The sequence below is a fragment of the Prionailurus bengalensis genome, chromosome D3 (genome assembly GCF_016509475.1).
Source record: "Prionailurus bengalensis isolate Pbe53 chromosome D3, Fcat_Pben_1.1_paternal_pri, whole genome shotgun sequence".
Lineage (NCBI taxonomy): Eukaryota > Metazoa > Chordata > Mammalia > Carnivora > Felidae > Prionailurus > Prionailurus bengalensis.
In genome coordinates this window covers 17,678,049-17,696,736 of record NC_057356.1, presented here as the reverse complement: position 1 = coordinate 17,696,736, position 18,688 = coordinate 17,678,049, and the positions used below count along the sequence as shown (strand labels likewise).

The following is an 18,688-nucleotide window of genomic DNA, read 5'->3' as shown; positions in this document are numbered from 1 at the left end:
GCGGGAGGAAGGAGGCGGGGGCAGGGGGCGGGCGGCGCCGGGCCCGGAGCAGCGGCGGCAGCTGGCACTCCCCGACGCTCCACCTGGCTGGAGCACCCAGGCCTGCGTGCGCGGAGGGACGGGTGAGTCCCCGCGTCCCCTCGGTCCGGGAGCCTGGCGGTGGCCGGGGGTTCGGGGACGGGAGTGCCGGCGCGAGCACTTTGGGGCGCGTCTCTAAGTCCGCGTGCATTCGGAGGGTGCGTTGGAGGCCGCGCGCCCGCGGGACCTGCGCGACGGGCTGGCGTGGCGGAACGCGGGTGCGCCGTCGCGGTGTCCTGCGGGAGCTGCCGGGCCGGCGGGGCTGCGTGTGTGCGGTTGTGGCCTCCCCGCGGGGGATGTGTTCCCCACCAGTGGGCGCGGGGGCGGGCGGCCCAGGGTCAGCGGCGGGCTCGTGCGGACCGGCCTGTCCCGTCTGTGGGGGAGCCAGCGCGTGCCCGGGGGCTGGGTATGCGCTCTCGGGGCCGGACGGGCGGCCCGGCGTGGGGCTGTCGTGCGCCCTGTGTGCATCCGCGCCGGGGTGGCGGGGGGGGGGGGGCGTGCAAACTTTCTGGGGTGTCTGGGCGTATGTGTGTCCCCGCTGCTGTGCTTGTGCGTTGTAGTGTGTGTGTGTGTCTGCGTTGTGCGTCCGTATGTTGTGTGTCCGCGCTGCTGCTGCTGCTCCGTGTGCGTGTGTCTTTTGAGCCTCAGGACTCCCCTTCCCTGTCCTGGCCTCCCTTCCAAGGGACCCAAGCCCCTGTCCTCGGCTGCCCCGGGGCCTGGGGCGGGGGCGGCTAGCGATTCCGCCAGACCCCTCCCCCAACAGCCACTAATTGAAGCCAGGTTTTTGTGGGCTGCCCCTCCCCCTCTGGCCACGAGTCTCTGGGTGGGGGTGGGGCAGTGACTCGCCTCCCAGCCTCAGGTACCCAGGCCCTAGGGGGGGATTTGCAGCACCCGTGTATGCCCCAGGCACAATTAAGGCCGAGCCCCAGTGAGATTGGCCCTGGAGGAGGCCCTGCTCCAAGCTGGGGGTCCTGCTGGGGGTCCTGCACCACCATGCGGCCCCCACTAATTAACTGATAACCTACTCCTCATCTGGCACTGCCGTGGACAATAGACCCGAGAGGTGGCCCTTATCCCCATCATACAGATGGGGACACCGAGGCTCACCGAGGTGACATGCCCGACTCCGGGACACATAGCTGGGCAGTGAGCGGCCTCCTCTGGGGTGTTCGGACCCGCTTCCCTCAGGGCTCTGCCTCAACTGGTTGTGTGATCCTGGGCAGGCCATTCCCAGCCTCGGGGGCGAATTTCCTCTTGGGTGAAATGACAGGGGTTGGCCTGACGCCAGCTCCCAGTGGCCGGGAGCTGAGTTTCCGAGCCCCGGAAAAAAATGAGGCCTCAGGAAGCTAGGCTCACCTTCTCCCAGAAAGGAGGTGGGGACGGCCGGCGGGCAGTGATCAGTTCAGAGCTGTCCAGGCCACGGTTCCCACTCTACAGAGGGGAAACTGAGGCCCAGAGAGGGCAGGGGCTCGTCGGATAGGGTCACACCTTGCATTGAGGCCCGACCGGCTTCCCACACCGCCTGCACCTTTCCGGGGGAGCCAGGCTGTGGGGTGAGGGGGACCCGAGAGTCGGGGTCTCGGCCTTTAACGGCCAGTGATAGCCTGTGTGGCCTCTTTCCTTATCCTCTGTCCCTGACCCCAAGGTTCTGCGGGGGAGGGGAGCCCTTCCCTCTATCCAGCTGGGTGCTGTGTGTGTGTGTGTGTGTGTGTGTGTGTGTGTGTGTGTGCGCGCGCGCGCGCGCGCGCGTGCATGCGTGTCTGCACGCGCATGCGCCCTGGATTCCTGGGTGGCCAGAGCTGAGATTTCACTCAACAGGGTAAAAAAGTTGATCATTTCCTCGGCGGGGGAGGCGGGGGGGGGGGGGCAGTGAGCCAGTTTACACATCAGGTAAGGAAATCATTTTTAATCATTTGCCTGCTTGGAGGATGCCGCCGCTAGTCCTGGGCTCTGCTGGGGTCGAAACGTGGCTGCTCTGGAGCCCGCCCTTTCCCGGGTGCTCTGTGCCAGCTGCCTTCTCCACGTTATCTCCCCCGGTCCTTAGGGCCTGTGGTCACCTCCCCGCCGCCTGCCCACTGTACAGACGGGGAAAGTGAGGCCCGGAGGGATCGGACCACAGCGCGCGACCAGGTGGAGCCAGGGTTCCGGCCGCTTCGCTGCCGGCAGGCCCTCCCAGGACAGCCCCCTGGGCACCCCCCCCCTGGGGGGTAGTAGTTGTGGTGAGAAGCTTCGGCCGCCACCACGAAAGGTGTCTCTCAGGCAGGGAGGTGACTGGTGGACAGAGACCCCAGAGATCAAAGGTGTCCGTGGGGACCTTTGCTAACAAGTGCGCGGGGGCGGGGGGGGGGGGGGTTGCTGGGAAGGCCTTGTTGCAGCGGACAAGTAGTGTCTCCCAGGGTGCCGGCTCGTTTCTGGGCCGGCCCAGGGCACATACGAGTGTGTGAGTGTGTGTGTGAGTGTGTAGTCTGAGTCACACAGAGGAAGGTTAACACCCCGGCTCTGACACTCCCCTCCGTGTGTCCCTGGGCGAGTCACTGTCCCCTCGGCCATTCAGGCAGAGCCGGCAGGTGTTGGCCCCCAGGGCTGAACCGTAGAGTGGCTCTGGGGCGGGGCCCCCGGCAAAGGGGGCGGGGCTTCCCCCCCCCCCGCCCCCCAGTGGAAAGCCCAGGGTCATCAGCTCATTATTCAAAACAAACCCCTGAACAGATTTGCCTCTTTTTATGCCCCGGAATTATCTTTTTTGCCTTCTTTTGTTTTGTTTTTGGCCACCGGAGGCAGTTTGTCCAAATTTATGTCGGTACAATTAATTTCCACTAACGATGCTTAATGGGGAGGCTTCGGGTCGTTAGGAAGAAGCCGCTCAAAGGCCTCACTCCCCGCACCCCCACACTTAACCCGGTACCCCTCAGCCGATTTCCGGAGCAGGACTTGGGGACCGGGCACTCGAGGGGACACGCAGTCGAGGTGCCGGGAACCTGACCTCCTCCTCCAGGCCAGGACCTTGCTCCGTGACCAGGGGCCTGCCCCTCGCCCTCTCTGGGCCCCTGTTCCCCATCTCAATCCCCTGAGACAGGGTGGCAGACAGGGCTTCCTAAGGCTTTTCTTCGGGCTTCTAGTACTACCCAGTGCCAGGGGCCTGGGCCCTCTGTTGGGTCAGGAGGGGTTCTCGGGGCAGCCCATGAGGGGGCTGCAGAAAGGGGCTCCTGGGTTTGTCTGAGTTCCTAGCCCTCCTTGGGCTGGCCGGGAGAGTCCGTGTTTTAGGAGCTGGTCTCCTCTGTAAACCTAGGCCGTGCAGAATTTATTGGTCAGCCAGGCTGTCTGGGCTGGATGGGGCCTGGGGGTTCATGTCGGGAGCAGTCTTGCCGCAGGGGAGGAGGGAGGTGCGGGGTTCATCTGGTTCCCGTTTACGGGGGGCCGTAGGACTGGGGATCCCGCAGTCTCCAGCTTTGTCTCTGGCACAAGGGGTCCCGCCGCCCCCTCCCGGGCCTCCACACCCTGCTTTGTGCCTTGAGGTGAGGGCTAGCCGTGTTCTTGGCATCCAGACCCTCTGCTGAGCTCAGGGAGTCTGGAAGCTTCACGGGACCCCAGAGTCACTGGGGGCTGCTGGGGAGGGTTCCCCAAAAGAGGAAGGGCTCACTCCCTCAGTGACTCTGTTTCTTACTTACTCAGCCTTACCATCATTTCTCCCTCCCTGCCTGGATCCGAACCCCTGCCCTCTCCTGGCAATGACTTAACCCCTCTGAGCCTCAGTTTTTCACACCCGCGAAATGGGGGTAATAATAGTACTTCTCCCATCGGGTGGGTCTCAGGAGTCAATGAAGTTCTGTGTCAGAAACTTAAAATAGGACCTGGCACATGGCAGGCAGTGGAAGGGGAAGTTATTATTCATTCGGCCCGGTCGGTCAAGAGACATTTATGGAGCACTTACTGTATACCAGACATGGTGTGAAACCCTGAGGGTGCCGAGATAAATAAGATTCGGTCCCCGCCCTCCAGGACCTCAGAGTGGAGTGGGGTGACTCACCAGGGGTCCCTCTGGGATCTCAGAGTGAAGGAGGGGGCGGGCACGTCCCCCACGTATCGGCGGACGGGGTCCATTGTGTGGCGGGCAGGGGAAGCGGCCTTCTGGAACACGTGCTGTTTCCTGCGCCTGGCCGCGGTCCCCGAGACCCCGGCGTTCCACCCTGACCTGTCTCCCGCCTCGCTTCCCCGCAGGTCCTGGACAACATGGTTTCCGCCGTGGTCCCCAGGCTGCTCGTGTCACTGCTGCTTCTCCTCAGGGCCCTGCCCGCGGTGGCCTACTCCGTGCCCCTGCAGGCCGCCTTCCTGGAGGACACAGGGGGCAGCGGGGAGGCCGAGGGCTCCTCGGCCTCCTCCCCGAGCCTCCCGCCCCCCCGGACCCCGGCCCTCAGCCCCACGTCGCTGGGGCCCCGGCCCACGCCCCTGGCGGGCCCCAGGCCCCCCACCAACTTCCTGGACGGGATCGTGGACTTCTTCCGCCAGTACGTGATGCTCATCGCCGTGGTGGGTTCCCTGGTGTTCCTGCTGATGTTCATCGTCTGCGCCGCCCTCATCACCCGCCAGAAGCACAAGGCCTCGGCCTACTACCCCTCGTCTTTCCCCAAGAAGAAGTACGTGGACCAGAGTGACCGGGCTGGGGGCCCCCGCGCCTTCAGCGAGGTCCCCGACCGGGCTCCCGACGGCCGGTCCGAGGAAGCCCTGGATTCCTCCCAGCAGCTCCAGGCTGACATCCTTGCCGCCACCCAGAACCTCAAGTCCCCCGCCAGAGCTGCCCTGGGCGGTGGAGACGGAGCCAGGATGGAGGGCAAGTCGGAGGAAGACGAGAGCGACAGCCGGGAGGGGGGCCAGGAAGCCCAGGGACGTGGGGTCCCGGTGGAGAAAGCCGAGGTGCCAGATGAGCCATGCGCGGTGGGGGCGGAGGAGGCTCTGGAGGCCGGCCAAGGCCAAGGCGAGTCAGAAGCGGCTCCTTCATCAGCCCAGGAAGCCAGAGGACCCGCTGGTCCCCCCGAGAGCCCCTGCGCTTGTGGTATCGCCCCCAAGGTCTAACAGGCCTCTGGGGCTGCTGGCCTTGACTGTCGGACCCCTAGTGGTCACCTCCGTGGATGTGGGAAGGCCCTTGACCCTTTCCGCTCCCTGACACTCTCTCCTCAGCGCCCCCCTGCCGCAAATCCCAGTGCGTCCCAACCCTGCAGTGGGCAGAGGTGCTGGTCTCCGGCCTCCCCCGGGAAGCTCCCCCCGTTCCAGGAACACTTGCCCCTGCAGCCCCAAAGGGCGGCACCCCAAACACAGCTCCTCCGGGGAGGCGGGGATGGGAAGGATCCCTGTTATATTCATGATAGCACGGCCGACGACATGGGCCACGTCCTTTGGGAAACGTAGATCGTGGGTCCCCTGTGACGGTGCGGACCTCGCCGGGGGTAGGAAAGAAAAGTCAGAATACCTAGGAGTTTTGGACCAGGGTGGATGGGACAAGGCCCCTGGGGCGGGCGCAGTTAGAGCTACCGTAGACGTGGGCCTGATGAATCGGGAAGCTTCCGGGGGCCCGTGTGCACATCGCGACACGTCCCTAAATGAGCATTTCCAAAGCGGCGTTCCCTGCGGTGCTCTATGGAAAAAGGATTTTGGGGTCCGATGAGTTGAGGAAACACTGCCTCTCTGTTCCCCGTACCACCCCCCTTAGGGCACCCCAGGGCTCTGCAAATACTCCAGTAAAGGCCCCGGTTGGAACCCGGTTGGTCTGTCTCAAACTGCTTTTGACCACAGGGTGTTTTTGACCACAGGGTTTTTTTTTTTTTTGTCGTCGTCGTCATCATTGTTATTTTACAGTTACAGAATAACATCTTGCAGAGCACACTCTGGAAATCAGTGCCCCAGTTTGTGGTTGGTCCCGGGTGAGGGGTATGGGGTCTGGGGGTGCTCGGGTCCCCTCAATTCTGCCAAGCATCTCTGCCCGGGGACGAATTGCTCATCCTGTTGCTGCCACCCGCATGGGATGAATGCATCAAAGCTTTCTTGTCAGGCCCCCGAAGCTGGGGGGCTGTGTGTGAGGGGGCCCCACTCTGGGGGAGACTGAGAAGGTGGGGGCGGTTTCCAACACCCAGCCTGGAGCGGGGGGGGGGGGCCCTGGCCCCCCTCCACGTCGCTCACGTGCATTGTCTGGCAGCCTGTGCCCACAGCATTCTTTAGCTTTCGACAAGGGAGACTGAGCTCCGTCCTGATCTGGGGAGGCTCTGGGGGGTGCTCTTCCTCAGCCCTTCATCTGGGGCCCCCCTAACCTCTGCACAATTTTTTAGGTGCTGAGCTATAGCAAACCAGCACAATAAACCTTTATTCTGGCCCGAGTGTCGCTGGTTTTCTGCGGGGCGGGTTGGGGGTGGGGGTGGGGGATGAGTCTGCTGGTGGGGGTGGGGGGTGGAGCCTTTCTTCTGGACTGTTCCATGGGGTGAGGCAGCTTTCTGGGGGAGATACGGCAGGCAGGCTGAATGAGCAGATCCGGGAAGGGAGCGGAGAGCAGGTTCCCCATGGGAAGGGGGTGGGAGTTCTTGGCCCCAAGACTGGGCACCAGCCCTGGACTCGCGGCCACACAGACCCAGCCGGCTTCTGTGAGCAGGTCTGCTAGTTACTGTGGCTGTCGGAGAGCCACCCCCCTCCTTTCCCTGGAAATAGGAGCAGTAGAGACACTACCAGCCGACGTTTCAGTCTCCCATCCTCCGGCAGAGTGGCCGAGGACTAGAGTCGGTCTCATGGCCAGCGCCATGGTCACCGCACCCTTGGCCTGGGGTGGGAGGCAGCCCTAGCCTTTGTCTCCTCACCGCCAGGCTCTTCCTTGCCTTTGATGGCATGTTCCTGCTGCCACTGCGCCCCCCCCCCCCCCCCGGAGCAGCCAGCTGGAATCCAGATGTGGCTGGGCTGGGAGCACGTGCTGGATCCCCGGGGTGATGGGGGCAGGGAGGCCATCCCCCCGCCCCCACCAGCCCCTCTCCTCCGCTGACCCCACATCCCTTCAGAGGGGCGCTGGGTTTGGGTTTCATAACACACAATGGCCTCTGTCTCGCGCAGTGGGGAAGGGCCCTCCCTCTCTCAGCCCAGACAGGCTCCCGCCCAAGAATGTAGGGAAAATCCAATATGGATGCCTGCATGCTATGTGGCTCTGACCAAGTCACTCAACCTCTCCGTGTGTGACAGGCTCTCTCCTTGCTCCTGAGCTCCTGCGGGGTCCTAGGCGATTGGGTAGGGCTGGGGTAGGTAAGACAGAAGTAGATGTTAGAGATCCCTGGGGAGCAGGCAGGGATGAGTTTTCCAACCAGCGGCTCCGTGGTCAATGGCTCCCCCATTAATCGTCAACTAGAGCTGCCACAGGACAGGTAATGTGTGGCCTTAGTTATGGCCTGTGTCTCCCGGGAATGATGGGGGTGAGGATTAAGGAGGTAGTTTGAGTCCCAGTGCAGAAGTCAACCTCCCTCTTACCTCTGAGCTTTTACAGCTATTATTCCCTCTGCCTATGACACCCTTCCCCCCACCACTTGTCTTGCTAACTCCGCCTCCTTCTTTAGCTTCCAGCTTAGATGTCACCTTTCCTGACAGCACCCTCCCCCCGCCCAGCCTTTCTTTCACAGTCCCCTGGGCTCAATGCTAATAATAATTGCTTATAGTTAATGAGCACCTGTACCTACCAGGCAGTGCTCTAAGCACTGAACATCATTTGCTTATTGGGACTCTCGAGCCTATGAGATAGACACTGCTGTTATTCCCACTTCACAGATGAGGAAACTGAGGTCCACAGAGGTGATGTCAGGTGCCCGGGTCACACAGCCGGGATTCCAGCCTCGTGGTCTGATTCTAGAGTGAATCGGTAAATGGGCTCTACAGCTTTTTTGGTGAATGAATGAATGAATGAATGAGGCCCTGGGGGAGGAGAGAGCAAGGCCCCACTTCTGCTTAGAGCCCCTCCAGTGTGCTCCCACATCTTTGCTGGCGTTACCAGCAGGGCCTCTCTTGTGGGCACACATCTGGCCAGGCACCAGCAGAGGGCGGGCTGTGGAGCAGACAGTGGTTGGGGGCATGTGTGGGTTGGGTCCAGGAGAGGGGGAAAATGGGGCTTGAGGGTGGGGGTGGGCCGTTCCCCTGTTCCCAGGGATCCAGGAACCTGCCAGGGCCCGAACAGGCCCCCACTGTCCCGGGGCTTATAAAACCGCACAGCTGCCCCCAGGCTGGGAGTCTGTCTGGGGGCTGGGCTTGCTGCCGCTGCTGTATAGAGAGAGGGGGAGGGACCGCAAAACCACCCCAAGACACGGCCCCCAGCTCAGTGTGGGCATGGGGGCTGCTGGTGCAGTGTGGTGGGGTGAGGGCGGGGCTGCTGGAGAGCCCTCGTCCCCAGGCCCTGCGTTTCTCCGACCAGCCCGAGGGTCTGGGTAACCCCTGGCTGGGGGTCGTGTCAAGGCAAGAGCGGGAGGGGCAGAAGTCCCATCTTCCAGGGGCTCTGCCCTGGGTGCATCATCTGTAATCTTCTTGGGGTGATTAAGGAGGTTTGGGCCCCTAGGATGAGATCTGCCTGTGTCCACGCCACCTCTGTCCTTTCTCGGCTGCGTGGCCTCGGCCATCTGGGCTTTCGTTTCCATGACTATGAAGAGGAGATGATCCTGCCCCACCCGGCAGGGGTCTCAACCTGCACATGGAGATTATCTGAGAGCCTTTTAAAACCATAACCCCACTCAGGCCCCACTCAGATTTTTTTGTTTTAAGTTTTTTTTCCATATGTTGATTTATTTTTGAGAGAGCGCGTGAGCGCCTGAGCAGGGGAGAGGTGGGGGGGGGGGGGTGGGGACAGATGATCCGAAGCAGGCTCCTCGCTGACAGCAGTGAGCCTGATGTGGGGCTCGAACTCACGAACAAGGAGATCATGACCTGAGCCGAAGTCAGATGCTCCACGGACCGAGCCAGCCAGGCGTCCCCCGACCCACACCAATGAAATCAGAGTGTCTGAGGGTATGGCTGGGCAACTGTCTCTGCCTGCGGGTCTGTCCCCAGTGTCTCCCCAGCACTCCGGGCACACAGTAGGTGCTCCGTGTGTGCACACAGGTGCACGCGTATAAGGCTGAAGGAAGGCACACGTGAGCATCCATCACACCATTTAACCCTCACCACACTCCCCACAGGGAGATGAGCAACATCATCATAATGAGCACCTACTGTGTGCCAGGTACCGAGGACACTCCATTGGCACAACAGACCTGAGGCTATATTCTAGGGGAGGAGGTGAAAATGCTTAACCGACTGAGCCACCCAGGCACCCCGGGGAGGAGATGAAAATGACTCAAAGAATCCTCTAGATGCGATCACAATGGTTAATAACAGGAATGGCCGCCATTTACAAATGGACTGTTACACGCGTCTCTGGCGCTTTACTGATACATATTCATTCTTGCCGGTTTGCAGAGGTATAACTGACGCACGATAAAATGCACATTTTTAAAAACGTGCAATTTGATAATTCTGACATAGGTGTAGGTGTATACTCTTAAAGCCATCACCACAATCAGGGTAATGGACATATCCGTCACCTCTGAAAGTTTCTTCATACCCCTTTGTGGTCTCTGCTGACCGCTTCTCCCCACCTCAATCCCTAGACAACTATTGATCTGTTTATGTCACTAGGATCCATTTCTGTTTTCTGGAATTTTCTATAAATGGAACCATATACTCTTATTTTCTTTATTTTTGATTTTATTATTTTTTGTAGAGAGAGAAATTGTGCACGATCTGGGGGGAGGGGCAGAGGGAGAGAGAGAGAACCCACCCTCAGCGTGGAGCCCAACTTGGGACTCGATCCCGTGACCCTGGGATCGTGACCTGAGCCGAAATCGACAGTTGGATGCTCAACGGACTGAGGCACCCAGGTGCCCCGATACTTCCCTGCTTTTTATAGCTGAGTAGTATTCCCTCGTATGGATGTACTATAATTTGTTTATCCGTTCACCTGCTGATGGACGTTTGGGTGGTTTTCCAGCTTTTGGCTATTACAAATAAGCTGCTAGGAACTCCTTGTGTATTCTATTCCTTCTTTACAGCCTTTTTTTTTTTAATTTTTTTTTAAGTTTATTTATTTTTGGGACAGAGACAGAGCATGAATGGGGGAGGGTCAAAGAGAGAAGGAGACACAGAATCTGAAACAGGCTCCAGGCTCCGAGCTGTCAGTACAGAGCCCGACGCGGGGCTCGAACTCACGGACCGCGAGATCATGACCTGAGCCGAAGTCGGCCGCTCAACCGACTGGGCCACCCAGGCGCCCCTACAGCCTTCTTAATGAGATGGTTATTTCTCCCCATTTTACAGATAAAAACAATAGACTCGGAGAGGTCAAGTTACTTGTCCAAGGTCACACAGCCAGCAAGTAGTTGGAGCACAGAATCTTACAGTGGGACGGTTTGAACTAAGTTACTGTAGGGAACTTCTGAAGTCCAGACAGTCTCAGAAACCCTGAACCAGACCAGCACCCCCATTTCGTGCATGGGCATCTGTGGACCAGACAGGGGCTGGGACCCACCCAGAGCCGACCGGGGACCCGGGTCTCTGTTGTGTCCCTCTCTGCCCTGCCTCGTCTCCGGCTCTTCAGCTGGTGTCGGGGAAGAAGCAGGCCTGTGTGGAGCAAGACAGGGATTTGCCATGTTTTCAGGAGGTTTTAATTTCAGGATTCCTCTGGCTGCTCAGAAAAAGCCTGGAAGATCTGGCAGGGGCTCCAGGGCCCTGGGGGGTTCCTCTGCAGCTGCTCCCCGCCCCCCCCCCCCCCCAGCCAAATGGGTCCAGGGTTTATAGCGGCAGCTGCAAAGTATAAAATAGTCCTGCTCGTAAATCTGCTCCTGCCGGGGTCCCTGAGGCCAGAGGCCTCTGCGGTGCCGGGCATGGGCATCCCACCACCCGCTGGGGCCCTGTAGGGGCCACCTAGGGGTGCCCTGGAAGGATGGAGGGTCCAGGTCTATGGGTGGCCACCTGGGACCTCTGCCTTAGGCTTTGGGGAGCCAGGCTCAGCCAGGGGGTCTGGAGGGGGGAAAAAGAGAGACTGGGATTGTACCGGGGTGGAGGACTGGGGACTGCAAGGGGAGGGGGACGTAGTGGGACGGGGAAATAAGGAACCTGGAGACCCAGTCAGGCCCCTTCTACCTGCATGGCCTTGGGCAAGTCAGCTTACCTCTTTGAGCTATGGGTTCTTCTCTTGTAAAGCCCCTGGACCACAGCCTTTGCCCTGGCTCCCCCACCCGCCAGAATGCTGCCAGGTGAATAGACGTGAACGCACCTTACAGCGTGTGGGACAGTGGAGCCTGCTGCTTAGGGGTACAGGCTTCCCATGACCTGGGTTCCAATCTCAGCTCTGCCACCACCCGGCTGTGTGACCTCGGGCAAGTCGCTAAACCTCTCCGAGCCTGAGTTTCCTCAGCTGTGAGATGGGAATAATGCTGGCCCTTACCTCAGAGGGGCGGTGGTGGGAGTTCGGGTCATTCACTTAAAATGCTTAGAGCAGGCCCCCCACGGGTCCTCAGTGAATGTGAGCTTCCGTTAGCTGTCAACTGTGAAGTGCTGTGCCCAGAGAAAAGGGCGGAAACTTCTGTCTCTAAGTGTCCAGCCGTTCTGAGAGTCACCTCTTCTTTCCAGACCTAGGTTTAGAAGCTCCAGAATCACCAGATCAGCGATTCTCAGATGCTTGAAACTTTGGCGTTATAACGTCTTTTCTTGGGGTGGGGGCAGGGCAGAGGGGCCTGGAAGTGTCCGGTGAGAGCAGAGCAGAGCCAGCAGCCAGGGAAGTCCCGTGAACTCCAAGGAGGGGGTGAAGGATGTGGCCAGAGAGGAGAGACAGGCTCATGCCGCCCTTTGGGGAAGGACCCCGCAACCCCGTGTGCCCCTCTGCAGGGGTCTGGCGCCTGGCGGGGCCAGGGGTCATGTGACAGCTGTTCCCTGTCTCCCTCCGAGGTGCGGTGACCCCAGTGAGGGCTTAGATATTGTCTGGGCGAGTGTGGCGGGAGATGCGGCTGACAACAGGGGTAGGGGAGCCCAGGAACTTGGGCCCATCTGGGGCAGGTGCCAAGGCCATCTCTGGGGGGTTGGAAAGGGTGGGGAGGGGTGGTAGCCAGCTGGATTAGCTGCCGGGTGACCTGGGGTATCACCCCTCCCCTCTCTGTTGTGTTCCCGTCTATAAAACAAGCCAAATACTTATCAGCACTGACTCTGGGCAGGACACTCCTTCAGGAGCAGTGGGGGAAGGAGTTAAGGTGTCTGCATCCCACAAGACTTGGATCCAAACCCGAGTTCAAATTCCACTTCCAGGCTGTGTGACCTTAGGCAGTTTCCGCCCCCTTTTGGGGCCTCAGCGCCTCACCGGTGAAACCACAGATCCTGCCCTGTCGCGAGGCTCAGATGAGAAAATGCTCCTAGAGCTCATGGCCTGGGGCCCGGGAGGGAGAAAGGGCTCCGTTTCTGATTATCTTTGTTGCTCCTGCTGCCAGGAAGTGCCACCTCTAGAGAGGGCACGGCAGGCAGTTCTGATCTCTGAGATTCTGTGGCTTCCCTGCCCAGCTGCACTGCAGGTCAGAGCCCAGTACAGAGCTGGGTATCCAGTAGGTGCTCAATGCATGCTGAGCCCAATGAATCCCTTCAAGTTGCTCTCTGAAGGAGGAGCGGAGAGGAAGAGTGACGTTGGGAGGTGGGACACCTCTCCTGCACCTGCCCTGGGGAAGGTTGTGGGACGAGGCTCTCCGAGAGAGACCCCTTTGGCCCCCAGATCTCCTACTTGTATCCTTTGTCAGTGTTGAAATCCCCCTGTCGGGTCCACTTTCCGTCACTGCTTGAGTACCCGGGGCATAGCAGGCACGGCGCTAAGCGCTTTCTATGCATTGGGTCCTCACAAAGCTGAGGGAGGCACGGGTATTATCCGCCGTTTCACAGAGGAAGGCACGCTAACTCAGAGAGGTGAAGTGACTTGCCCAAGGTCACACTTCTGCAATCCTGTTCCCGAATGAATGCATGCATGAGTGAGTGCGGGAATGCAGGGCAAGCAGAGTTGGAGGAGAGGCCCACGTCCGTTGTGCCCACACCCCTGCAGCTCAGCTGGGACGGCAGGAGGTGCCGCGGCGCTCGGGTCTGCAGGCGGAAAGGCGGCAAAGAGGCCTCTGACCCCAGCCCGCCGCGCGTCAGGCCCTTCCGCCTCGCCCACGGCGCATGCGCGCACCTGCAGGGCGGGCGCTCTCGCTTGCTGGTGGAGCGGGTGCCCGAGCCTCTGGCAGCACGGCCCTGCGGACAGGGTGTCCCCACGTTCCCGAGGGCGCCGTCGGGGCTGGCCTGAGGTCACGTGGCGGGGGAAGGACCAGCTGGCCTTGGGACCCCAGCGCCTTGGATCTACCCAAGATGCTGCGCACGTGCGGGGACGCCAAGAGTCCACCGCGTCTGGAGGCCGAGCCCACGGCCCCGCGGCTCTCCTGAGACGTGAACTTGCAGGCGGGGGGGGGGCCCTGGGCGGGCACTGGTCCCGGGTCTGGTGCTCCGGGGTTATGGGGGGGGGAGGGGTGCAACTCTACACCCTCCCTGGCTGTGCTGCCTGGAGCAAGTCGCTTGCCCTCTCTGGGCCTCGACCACGTCTCTGGCAAAGGGAAGAAGGCAGTGCTCTGAATTTCAGACGGCTGGTGGGCCCCCAAACCCTGCGCCCTTGTATGAGGCGTTATTGCCGGCATCTGGGGGGAAGGGCGGCTGGATGCCATTTTCCCCTGAGTCGCTAGGTTCTTGGACAAGAAGGTCTTGGGAGAACCTGGCTTCTTCCCACCGGAGAGCTCAAACTACCTCTGGCCTCCCATCTTGAGAGACCCCTGGAGGAATCCTTCCAGCAACTTCTGTCGTCTCCAGCATCTGAAAACTCCTCGCTGTTAGGAAGTCCTTCCTTCCATCACACCTAAGTTGGACAGGCTGGGCCTGAGGGCCGCCTTCCCCACGACAGCAGAGCTCTGGCTGGAAGGACGGGGCCAGCCATCGGGGAGCCAGTTAGAAACACTTTTGAATTTTTCCCGTGACCTCTCATAAGATAAGAACGGCTTGTCTTTGTGCAGATCAGATCTTCGCACGGCGTGGTTTTGAGTGGACCGGAGTGCAGGTATACGGCCCTCTCCGAGGGTCATATGACAGCATCATGTCCTTGCCTTTCACCCCGGAAGTTCTTACCCGGAGCCGGCCTACAGAAGTGCCTGCGTGTGGGCCCTGAGATGGGCCTGCCAGGATGCCCGTGCCCGCATGGTTCATAAGTGAGAAAAGGGAGGCCGTCCCTGTGCCCACTGGTGTGGCAGAGTTCTAGCCAGTGCTCCTGTCAAGTGAGAGGATGTTCAGAGAGCACTTGCTTTGCGAGGCAAGGGCCTGGAGCATTAATATCATCAACGTTTCTCGATTTGCTTTCCACGTAAACGATCCCATTGGAAAAGTCGCTACGGAGTCTCTTTGCTCAGCTTCGTTTAGCCCATGAGGAAGCCGTCCCTGCTCCGCGAACTGTTGACGGAGGTGAGCTGACCCCTCCGACGTCACACGGCCGGTGAGTGGGGGAGAGGGCTCAGATCCTAGGTCTGGCCTGGGAGCTCAGCCTCCTTGCGGTTTACCGACTACCTTACACGGAGGGAAAGAACGATGAGCCCCAGGAAGTGGCCTTGACCTGATGGACTTGTACAGGCGGCTCCCCTTTTTGAGGTGTGAGCCCAGACTCCTGCTCGCCTGGGCTTTGGGTGGCCCCAGAACGGAGCCAGTTTCAGGGTCCCTCTGGGCAGGTGTGCGGGGGCCACCGCAGGCGCCGGGTGAGCTCATGAAGGGCGGTCACAGGTGGCAGAGCTGGGCGGCCCTGTGTCCTCACATATTTCTGAGGGTGCCCTGCACGTGCGTGTCTTTGCAGACGCATGCACGGGGCACTCCTGCCTGTAGGTCCTTCTGGTGGGAGCACTAGGTGCTCCCAAACGACTTGTCCAAGGGCAGCACCATTTCCACCCCCATCTTGGTCCGGGAGTGCCCCTCCTTCCCCTCCGTCCTTGGCAACGCCGCCAAGGTTTTCCGTCTTTTTCCTAGGTGGGCTGTTGGATTATCGGTGAATCGGGGGCTTCGTACAGAGTCCTTCTCCCATGAGTCACCTGCTACGATCCTTAGCCTCCGCTTGTGTTGGTCGCGTTTCCGCTGATTTTCAACCCTGTTGAGCCACAGAATCCTTTGTTCTCATAAACTCTCACCAGGACTCCTACCCTAAGTCGGATGAGAGAAGAGCTGTATTTTGGAGGGGGAACGGGCTGCCCCCGGAGGGCACCTCTTCACCTCCCTGTGCCCCTGCACGAGCCCCGAGTGCTCAGTGGAGCATGGTTTGCAAACAGCTAGTACGGCCCTACCACGCAAGGTACAGACGGGCAAACTGAGAAGGGTAGTGGCCGAGGCGGGTCTCTAGCCCACGTCCCGGACTGTGGTCAGTGTTGACTGGTGGTGGGAGAGTGACAGTGAAGGGTGGGGGGGGGGGGTCGTGATAGTAGAGGGGGAGGGGGAGGTGCTGGAGGAGGGTAGAGGCTGTGGAGGAGACGATGATGGGTGTTATTGTGGTGGTGATGGTGGAGAAGGTGCCGGTTGAGGAGGTGGAGGGGCACCTGGGTGGCCGAGTCGGTTAGGCCTCTGACTTCGGCTCAGGTCGTGATCTCACAGTTTGTGAGTTCGAGCCCCGCGTCGGCCTCTGTGCTGACAGCCTGGAGCCCGCTTCCAGTTCTGTGTCTCCCTCTCTCTGCCCCTCCCCCGCTCGCACTCCGTGTCTGTCTCTCTCTCAAAAATAAATACATATTAAAATAATTTTTTTTGAGGAGGTGGACATCCTTGCCTCGTGCCTGATCTTGATGGGGGGGGTGCTTATACAGTTTTCCACTGGGCATAATGTTTGCTGTAGTTTTCTGGTAAATAGCCCTTTCCAAGTCAAGGACATTCCTTTCTATTCTTAGATCGCCAAGATTTTGTGTGGCGAACGGGTATTGAGGCTTATTAACGGCTTTCCAGTATCTCCGAAGATGAGGCAATTCCTGTCTCTCACCGCGGGGACTGTATGCAAACATCCCTGGGGCAATCTGAATGAGCCGGGTCCTTCTCCAGCAAGGACTCTCTCCCGCTGCCCTGCTCGCTTTCCCGGTCTCCCCTCGCTTCCTCCCTAAAACGCAGACACTTTTCAAGGCCTCAGGAGCTGGATGTAAGAGGAGGGTGAGGCATCAGAATAGAAATGATCTCCCCGTGCTGGGTCAGCGCTTTCTGCCTGCCTGACTTCTGCTGCTGTTTCCTGTACTAATCCCAGGGGGGGGGGGGAACAGCTCCCCCCAGCTTGTTCCAGACATAGCCCGAGACATTCTGAGGTTGCGTTAAAATGCTGGTGGCAGACAGACAGGGGGGGCATCTTGAAGGCTTGCATTCCTCTCCGGGATGCCAGAAGTGGGGGGGGGAGGCGCGGGGGAGGAATTTTTCTTGGGGGGAGGTTGATTCGGGGTGTGGGGAAAAGGGCTGGTTGCTAGGCTAAATCGGCGGAGATGAATCATGTTCTGGCATGAGCTGGTTATTGGCGAAAATGAGAAGTTGTCCAAGTTTGTGGAATCTTTTTGTGGGAGCTGGAAGGGAATGTGGATTCATCGGGCCCGGTCCCCTCCTTGTGCAGAGAAACCGCGCGGACAGAGGAGAGAGAGTTGCCCAGGGAAGGAGAACAGGTCTTCCTTTTGGCTCCTACCCTTTTCCGGGACCTGTGACCAGAATGGGCCTTTGGGAGGGCCTCCTCTGTGGTACACAGTTACTGTTCTAGGCATCAGAGATCCAGTGGTGAATCCTCAGACGTGCCCTCCCCAAGCGAGGTAAATCCAGGGTGCTGCGTACTGTGGAGAAAATAAACAGTATGATGAGCTAGACGGCAGGCGTGGGTTTCTACCTGAGCAGGGGTGGATGGGGTGAGGTAGGACCCAAACGGAGGGGGCAGTCTTGGGAAGCTCTGGGGAAGAAGGCTCTGGGCAGAGGGGCCAGCAAGTGCAAAGGCCCTGAGGTGGGAATGAGCTTGGGGAGTCTGAGGGAGAGGCCACTGGGGCTGGAATGGGTTGAGTGGGACACAAGGTAGGCAGGTAGGGCCTCCGAGGCCAGAGAGCGAGGTTCGGTGGGAAGCCACTGCTTGGCGTAAATCCTGACGTCTCCTTTCTGCCCTGTGGCGCCCGCTAAGGGCCTGCGTTGTGGGTGAAGGAGCATCTAGTAAGCACCTACTGCGTGCCTGGCTGTCCCGGCCACTTTGATCACGCGACCTCATTTTGCCCTGTAACAGCCCCTCGCGGGTTTTCTACATGAGGGAGGCCCACGCTCGCTCGTGGCCACGAAGGGCAGGTGGCCGTGACCCCGACCCTCTCCCTGAGGCCCTCAGCTCTGTCAGCTCAGCCGGAAAGCGACTCGCCTGCACGAGCAGACCATCCTCTGGTTCAGCTCCCTAGAAAAAAGAGTGGGAAAGGTCAAGGGGAGACAGATCCCGGCGGCCGCCCAAGAAGGCTTGCCAGGAAGCAGGGCCACGCTGTCCCAAGCCTTTGGGGTTAGAACGGATGAGCACCCGCTTGAAGGGAGATGGTCCCCAGGGGCCCTGCTGTTGTGGGAAAGTGAGCAAGACGCTGGGGCTGCGGGGCAAATGGGACAGTGTGAGAAGCTCCCACAAAGCTCCTTTGCCCCCAGACAGTAAACCCCACAGATAACGGAATTCCTCACTGGGGGTAAGCCCTTGGCTCTTCTTCTTACAACGTGCAGATCTCCTCTGAACCCCAGATTGTGATAAATTCTAGAGGCTGTAAGTGGCAAGCGCCCAGATGCCAGACAAGTCTGAGGGGCTGTCAGACTTAGAGCTCCTCATGGGATCGACGGGCAGTTTTGTCGGGGGCACATTGCTGCCCATGTCCCCCCTCTGCCCAGTCCTGCTTTGTCACCCACCCGTCCACAGGTGTTGACGCCAGGGACACGCCCCGATAAATACCCCTCATGCTAACTTGCATGTCAGAGTCGGCTTATGGGGACAGTGATGGTGATAACGATGGCGATGATGGGTATGACAGTGATGGTGGCAGTGATAATGGGGATCCTGGCGATGATGACGATGGTGATAATGATGGTGGTAATGATGACGGGGGGACGTGGTGGTGATAATGATAATGATGCTGGGGATGGTGGTGAAGGTGAAGGTGATGATGGTTAACATTTATTGAGCGCTAACTGCATGCCTGGCTCTGTGTCTTTTTGGACTGGAGCTGGGATAATTCGTTCAGTCCTTACAGCAATCCTGTGACTTAGGGGCTAGCTTTCCGCTGATTTTTCAGAAAGGGAGATCAAAGCTCAGCTTGGTGAAGTGCCTGCTTAAAGTCACGTGCAGAGGTCACGGCAGAGCTGGGGCCGGAACCCAAGCCCCCAAGTCCTCATTCAGGGTTGCTCCCTAAGTGACTCAGGGGGCCAGTGACGCAGGGCTGCATGTGGTGGGGAGGTATTTGGGTAGAGGGGTGTCCAGCCCAGTTTCCACTTCGGGGCTTCCTTTGACCCATTGGCTTGAGGTGCCAGG

General features: G+C 59.8%; 1 protein-coding gene across 2 annotated transcripts; it reads left to right on the top strand.

Moving 5' to 3' along the window:
* Window positions 1–6,435, top strand: TMEM119 (transmembrane protein 119). 2 transcript variants are annotated; one of them, XM_043557811.1, is made up of 2 exons: window positions 1–122; window positions 4,294–6,435. In XM_043557811.1, exon 2 carries the CDS (start codon window positions 4,306–4,308, stop codon window positions 5,143–5,145), a length of 840 nt encoding a protein of 279 aa, XP_043413746.1. In that variant the 5' UTR covers window positions 1–122; window positions 4,294–4,305; the 3' UTR covers window positions 5,146–6,435. The 2 variants fall into 2 exon arrangements, with proteins under 2 accessions (XP_043413746.1, XP_043413747.1); XM_043557812.1 differs by lacking the exon at window positions 1–122 and adding an exon at window positions 1,854–1,968.
* The last annotated feature ends 12,253 nt before the right edge of the window (window positions 6,436–18,688 follow it).

Bases quoted from the DNA above. Each gene is read 5' to 3' on its own strand.
- TMEM119 (XM_043557811.1), top strand. From the start codon at position 4,306: ATGGTTTCCGCCGTGGTCCCCAGGCTGCTCGTGTCACTGCTGCTTCTC.